At 32.0% G+C, this 7242-nt stretch overlaps 2 protein-coding genes across 2 annotated transcripts in view; one reads left to right on the top strand and one right to left on the bottom strand.

The window, feature by feature from the left end:
- LOC106468572 (chymotrypsin-like elastase family member 2A) overlaps positions 1-5890 on the top strand; it is an 18566-nt gene extending 12676 nt beyond the window's left edge. The window contains exons 6-8 of the mRNA XM_022396910.1: positions 2000-2165; positions 5063-5202; positions 5612-5890. Coding sequence (XP_022252618.1) covers positions 2000-2165; positions 5063-5202; positions 5612-5800 — 495 coding nt within the window. The 3' untranslated portion in view covers positions 5801-5890. The remainder of the gene's footprint in view (positions 1-1999; positions 2166-5062; positions 5203-5611) is intronic.
- A 486-nt stretch (positions 5891-6376) lies between these two features.
- Positions 6377-7242, bottom strand: part of LOC106468570 (tolloid-like protein 1) — a gene marked incomplete at its 5' end in the record, with an annotated part of 19206 nt that continues 18340 nt past the window's right edge. Inside the window, 2 exons of the mRNA XM_013929005.2 lie at positions 6377-6417; positions 6867-6921. Of these exons, the coding sequence (XP_013784459.2) occupies positions 6377-6417; positions 6867-6921 (96 nt within the window). The remainder of the gene's footprint in view (positions 6418-6866; positions 6922-7242) is intronic.

Below are 7242 nucleotides of genomic sequence, written 5' to 3'. Positions count from 1 at the left end.
TCAATAAGCAATCCTGAAAAATATTTGGGGGCGCTTAACTTTTTTCCAGGTGTATACTTTGCTTAACTGAAGTGTGGCAGAAATCTAACCTCATACTGAGAAACGTTTAAAGGAAGCAGCAAATAAATATACATGGGATTTATTTATTGTGTAGGATTTGATAGTTTTTAATCCATCAAATAGTTTTAGTTTGTTATACCGGTTTTATATTTTAACCCAGCAAGCATCAAGTTAGTTTTAGTTAGTTATACCGGTTTTATATTTTAACCCAGCAAGCATTAAGTTAGTTTTAGTCTGTTATAACTATTTGATAGTTTTAATCCACTAAGTATTAATTTAGTTTTAATCTGTTATAACTGTTTGATAATTTTAATCCACTAAGTATTAAGTTGGTTTTAGTCTGTTAGAACTATTTGATAATTTTAATCCACTAAGTATTAAGTTGGTCTTAGTCTGTTAGAACTATTTGATAGTTTTAATCCACTAAGTATTAAGTTGGCTTTATTCTGTTAGAACTATTTGATAGTTTTAATCCACTAAGTATTAAGTTAGTTTTAGTCTGTTAGAACTATTTGATAGTTTTAATCCACTAAGTATTAAGTTGGCTTTAGTGTGTAAGATCGGTTTCAATAATTCTTTCATAAATGAAACTAATAAGTTATAGTATTTTTAATAGTTTTAACCTACAAAGTTTTATGGATTACTTAAGTAATGTTTGTTTTAAAACAAGCCACTTTGGACTATCTGCTGTGTCCACAACGTGAAATCGAACCCCGGATTTTAGCGTCGTAAGTCCATAGCCTTACAACTGTTCTAACAGGAAAATTTAAGGAATGAATAATAGAAATTAGAATCTTGCTCATTTGACTCCATTATAAATATATGTCCAAAGCAATACGTTTTTTCTGCTGCATATATCTTAAATATTTTAGAAAGTTAGATGAATCAGTCAGAAGATTTATTATCATTTGATTTTCTTCTAATAAAGGTAATGTTTGATTTACTCCTTTATTTCGGTTATCTTATTATATTGAATTACAGCTTCTCTATACCATACAAATTGAACGTATGTAACTAACCTTATTATGTTGAATTACAGCTTCTCTATACCACACAAATTGAACGTATGTAACTAACCTTATTATGTTGAATTACAGCTTCTCTATACCACACAAGTTGAACTTATGTAACTGACCTTATTATGTTAAATTACAGCCTCTCTATACCACACAAGTTGAACGTATGTAACTAACCTTATTATGTTGAATTACAAGTTCTCTATACTACACAAGTTGAACGTATGTAACTGACCTTATTATGTTGAATTACAGCCTCTGTACACTACACAAGTTGAACTTATTAACTGAACGACCTTATTATGTTGAATTACAGCCTCTGTATACTTCACAAGTTAAACTTATGTAACTGACCTTATTATGTTGAATTACAGCTTCTCTATACCACACAAATTGAACTTATGTAACTGACCTTATTATGTCGAATTACAGCTTCTCTATACCACACAAGTTGAATTTATTAACTGACCGACCTTATTATGTTGAATTACAGATTCTCTATACTACACAAGTTGAACTTATTAACTGACCTTATGTCGAATTACAGCTTCTCTATACCACACAAGTTGAATTTATTAACTGACCGACCTTATTATGTTGAATTACAGTTTTTGTATACCACACATCCTCGTGTAAACTTTTGCGATTATAAGTTACACCAGCTGACAGTCTAGTTTCAAACTAACATTCGTGATTAGAGTACGTATTTAACTAAACTTCGGATTTTGTAGTTTTGGTATGTGAGTGTTAGAGCAAGTAGTAGCTGAAACATTTCACTGCTGGTACCCGAGTTCAACAGAGATAATCTAGTACATGTACTAGGAGAAATCAATATCTTTCATCAAATTCAAATATAGTGAAAAAGTCATTTTATGTATTTAGCAAGGTAATTAATCTATTGTTTTATAAAACGTTATCTTTAGTTCCAGAAGACCAGACAGTTTGACATCATGAACGACATTACTTTATTTAAGCTGAATGCCCCTGTCAACATTACAGATTACGTTCGTCCAATCTGTCTACCACCGTTTAACGAACTTCTTCCCACAGGCACGAGCTCTTACGTCACAGGTTGGGGAGCTACCAGAGGTGCATAAAATTTCTGATTTTGTTTTTTAAATCAAAGAATAAGCCGATTGTCAGCTCTAACCAAGATTTATCTTTTTCACTTTTTGTTATCACTAATCGTTATCTTACTCCACCTGGATTGATGTTCTTTCCAACTTCTATATAAAATTTTTTTTAAAACTTTTTCTTTAAAATAAAATATAAAACCAGCAAGGTACCTCTAACTATTCACAGGATGAAAAACATTTACCCAAACTTCCTTTGAATAAATGGTTCTTGTCAATTTTGAGGTGCATTCTGTAGATTCAGTCCTGAAAAAACCCGTATCCCCATTAGGAGTTCGAAATATGAAACTTACCTCTGGATATAGCTTATTATTTGAAATAGTCTTTTTAATTAAAAGCATCACAATCTCTAAAGTAAATTGACTAGGCCAAACCTAAGTCTCCGTAACTACTTCGATCTCCCTTTATCAGGTCCTTACACCACTCGTTCAAAATGTTTGTGGGAGTCAAGGGTCTATATTATAACTTTTAAATCGTTTTATCAAAAGCTGTTGAATTAGGCACAATTAAGAATTATTTGTCTTGTTTTTTTACTTAACGCCAAAGCTTTACGTTCAGCAATACTAACAACTACCAATTAAAAACCGCGGTTTATACACGAAGTTTGTCTGCAAGACCATAAGATGTATGTTTTTCAGAAGCAGCGTTACAAATTTTATATTATTGATAACTTTTTGGTTAAATCATATTGCCGGCAACATCCTTACGTTTCGATCATACACGTGAGCCTAAATCCCTAAATATTTTATTCAATTAAATAATGCACCTAAGAACGCTAAAAAAAAAACAAGTTCCTATAACTATCATAAGTTTTCTAGTTTTTAAACTATGACATAAGATCTTTTAACAATTCAACTAAGGTTGTCGAGATGATTCCGCGAGAAAAAAGGTCAGAATTGGGGACGAAATAGACATTTCTCTGTACAGAAAACAACGTAAAAAATAGTTCGTTTGATAGACCAAAAGTTTGGCTTTCTATTGGTTATAAATAAATATGGTATAAAAAGTTTGTCTTTCTATTGGTTATAAATAAATATGGTATGAAAAGTTTGTCTTTCTATTGGTTATAAATAATATGGTATAAAACGTCATTTGATAGACCAAAACTTTGGCTTTCTATGTTATAAATAAATATGGTATAAAAAGTTTGGCTTTCTATTGGTTATAAATAAATATGGTATAAAAATTTGGTTTTCTATTGGTTATAAATAATATGGTATAAAACGTCAGAGAGAACTATTGGCAGTTTGTGAAAGAGAGGATGTGATAATTTATAAACAAATAAGATTGAAAGCTACAAAATTATGCTTTGCCTGAGTATTAAAGACACTAAGTACTCCAGCTAGCAGGCTTGTATATACACGGTCACAGTTTCCTCAAACTTTTATGGCTAAGACTTTTTTTTTTTCAAAAATGGATAGAGAAGTTATAAAACTGCCAAAATACGTCGTTCACAGCTGGTTCCTGGAGTTTGGAGGTGTGGGGAAAGTCTCTAAAGAGAAAACCATAAACAGCTTCAGGAAAAACCCTTTCACTGCCAATGAAATCTTCTCTGACGAGAACTAAGATGAAATAAAACATGATTATGATAACAAACTCCTGTCGAATGAATTGCTAGAGTTGTTTCACTCAGATTCCGAAGAAACCGAACTCCTGTCGAATGAACTGCTAGTGTTGTTTCACTCAGATTCCGAAGAAACTGAACTCTTGCCGAATGAACTGCTAGGGCTGTTTTCACTCAGATTCCGAAGAAACCGAACTTCTGTCGAATGAACTGCTAGTGTTGTTTCACTCAGATTCCGAAGAAACTGAACTCTTGCCGAATGAACTGCTAGTGTGTTTCACTCAGATTCCGAAGAAACTGAACTTCTGTCGAATGAACTGCTAGAATTGTTTCACTCAGATTCCGAAGAAACTGAACTCCTGTCGAATGAACTGCTAGAATTGTTTCACTCAGATTCCGAAGAAACTGAACTCCTGTCGAATGAACTGATAGAGTTGTTTTCACTCAGATTCCGAAGAAACTGAACTCTTGTCGAATGAACTGCTAGTGTTGTTTCACTCAGGTTATGAAGAAACTGAACTCCTGTCGAATGAACTTTGATGAATTTTCGGAGAGTGAAATTTAGGCGGAGCACGTTATACAAAGAAAGTAAAGTTTTGAATATTTTCTAACACTCCCATTCAAGTTTTTATATCAGTTAAAATACTTGAATCAATAAATGAAGCGTGCACATGTATTGTTGTCTTCAATTATCGCTACAAAAGTTGTTGGAAAAATAATAAAATGAAAGAAAAAAGTCAAAATATTTCTCCTTTAACTTTAAAACGATCAAATACCAATAACTTGAGTGCTTTCAAAGGTGGACATTCTTTTAATTTTATGTCTTTGAATGTTTTTCTTCTACTATTAAAAAACACGTGTAATATTTTTATGTAAGCCTACCGATAACTCGTAAACAGCTGTGTTACAGAATTGGTATTATTTTTTGTAATGTTGACTAGCAGAAGGGGCAGCTAATACACGGCGCGGTTTATAACTGGAAAATTACGGTATTAGCTTCTATTTCAGTCATCCCACATTGGTACCATTTAGTTACAATGTGTTCTTTCATGGAACTATATATATGCATTGTCTTCTTTAAATCAAATTACGTTTTGTTGCGACACCATATAAAACATTTATTATATCACTAAACTATTATTTTTAATCATTTTCTTTGCCTTTACGAAGTCGGACTTTGTTTTTTTTTTACTACAATATTTCCATCAGTTACGTATTGTGCAGTTATTTCATAATAAATATGCTTCAGGTTTTCACTTTATTTTTTTAATTATTGACCTTTGAACTAGGCACCGGAAGTAACGCTGTTTTGAAACAAGCTGAACTAAAAATTCAGGACGAAAAAGCATGCGCAAATCCCTTCATCCAGTTCCAAAAAGAAACCATGGTTTGTGCGGGGCAGATGGAAAGAGGTCACGGGGTCTGTCATGTATGTCTATCTTTATTTTAACTCCAGTAATTGTTGTGTTTGTTGAAGGTAATCTTGGTATCCAATGCTGATGTATTCAAGTAAAGTTAAGCCTTTTACCTTCTTATTGAATCGCAGACTAAAGTAAACATATAGAGAAGAGAGTATATCTGCACAAACGGTAGTTTTAATATTGTGTTTCTAGTTGTTAACCGATATATACTTTGAATAAACTCCAGTTTAAACCACCTTAGATCATAATCTAAGGAATACTTAATATTATTGGAAGGTTTGTATTGACTCCAAATTAATTTGGATTTGTGATTGTAAAAATAAAAATAAATCGGTAAAAACTGACAGCTGGTTCTTTAACAAATTGATTAGGAAACCGACAAGTGATTAGTTCTAATATTCCACGTTCTTTTTTCAGGGAGACAGTGGCGGCCCTCTAGTGCATAAAGCCGGGAACCACTGGAATATAGTTGGTGTTGCAAGCTACGTCACAGATGTTAATATGATATCAGGACTCTGTGCAGTTAGGCCTGACAAACCGTCAGGATTTGCAAGGGTTTCAACTAAAATACCATGGATCAACGAAATGATTAATAAATATAGTTAAGAAGCCGAATACAAGTCTCACGTGAAGTTAACATTTACAGTCACGTTTGAAATTATAGAAGATAAAACAATTATAATAAAGTGATTTTTCTCAAAGTCTAAATTCTTGACTCAATGTAGTATTGAAAAAAAGTCATGTTACCTAAAGTTGAAGACTAGTTTAATTTCTTAAAATAAAGCCAGTGTTCTTTGTTTTACGACTATCTCAGAAGAGATTTCAGATAGTCATTAAATTGGATACTAGGAACTACTAATTCTGAAGAAAAGTCGACAAACATTAGAAAAGTCGATTAGCGGAGTGAAAAAAAAGACAGTACAGCTTATGTAAGAAAATGAATATTTAATATTCCCGCTACGTGCACTACACGAGGGGTGAAAGTCTGACAAAGCTCTCTCTACTAGTGCCGTAGCACTTACTAAACGTTAAAGGGAACATCCAACAATATAGTAAACGTTAAAGAGAACATCCTACAATATAAAGAAGGTTAAAGGGAACATGCGACAGTCTTTATACTTGAACATTTAACTTCCAAACTAACACCCATTCAATACGACTGACAATGTTGTGTGTTATACGTTAAATCAACTCTTCTGCTAAAAAAGTCTTTTTTTCAACCACTTTAAAATAGAAAAATTTTAATCAAAACTAACATTTTGAAATACTTCACTTGTAAAAAATTAAAACGACAACTGTCAAAACCGAACGTGTACATTATAGCTGAATAGAACATCGTTAATTTATAATAAATAAAGAGGTTTCTGCAGTAGTTTCTAAGTTGAAAAATGTGTTGATGGTAAAAATTATTTCAATTATTTATTTTAAAATTCAGAGTTATTTCAAAGAATAAAACACATTTTAAAAACAATTAACTGTGTATAATGAAATATCCCAGATAATAATAATGACAACAACAATGATAATAATAATAATAATTTGGTCAGTAACTAGAATAATTCCATACCGTAATGTACAACGTTGGTATACCCCAACAACAGAATATCCTAATATACTATAATAATACGTGTATAAGTTCAGCATTAATTATGGTCATTACTTTGGCACTAACCTCTCTGCTCCCACACCGGGGTCACGACTTTGGCACTAAACTCCAACTGCTTGATCTAAATGTTGAGACCAAGTTTGGAAGTAACATTTGTGTTAACTTTGAAAGTACTGAAACTGTAATGAAAACAAATACTTCTAAAATATACAGTTTTGATAAGATACAAAAAGCTACCAACGTTGGTCAGTTTTGTAACAACGAATTCTAAAATATACAGTTTTGATAAGATACAACAAGCTACTAACATTGGTCAGTTTTGTAACAACGAATTCTAAAATATACAGTTTTGATAAGATACAACAAGCTACTAACATTGGTCAGTTTTGTAACAACGAATTCTAAAATATACAGTTTTGATAAGATACAACAAGCTACTAAC

The sequence above is a fragment of the Limulus polyphemus genome, unplaced genomic scaffold (assembly GCF_000517525.1).
Source record: "Limulus polyphemus unplaced genomic scaffold, Limulus_polyphemus-2.1.2 Scaffold3057, whole genome shotgun sequence".
Lineage (NCBI taxonomy): Eukaryota > Metazoa > Arthropoda > Merostomata > Xiphosura > Limulidae > Limulus > Limulus polyphemus.
This window is presented reverse-complemented; position numbering and strand designations above follow the sequence as displayed.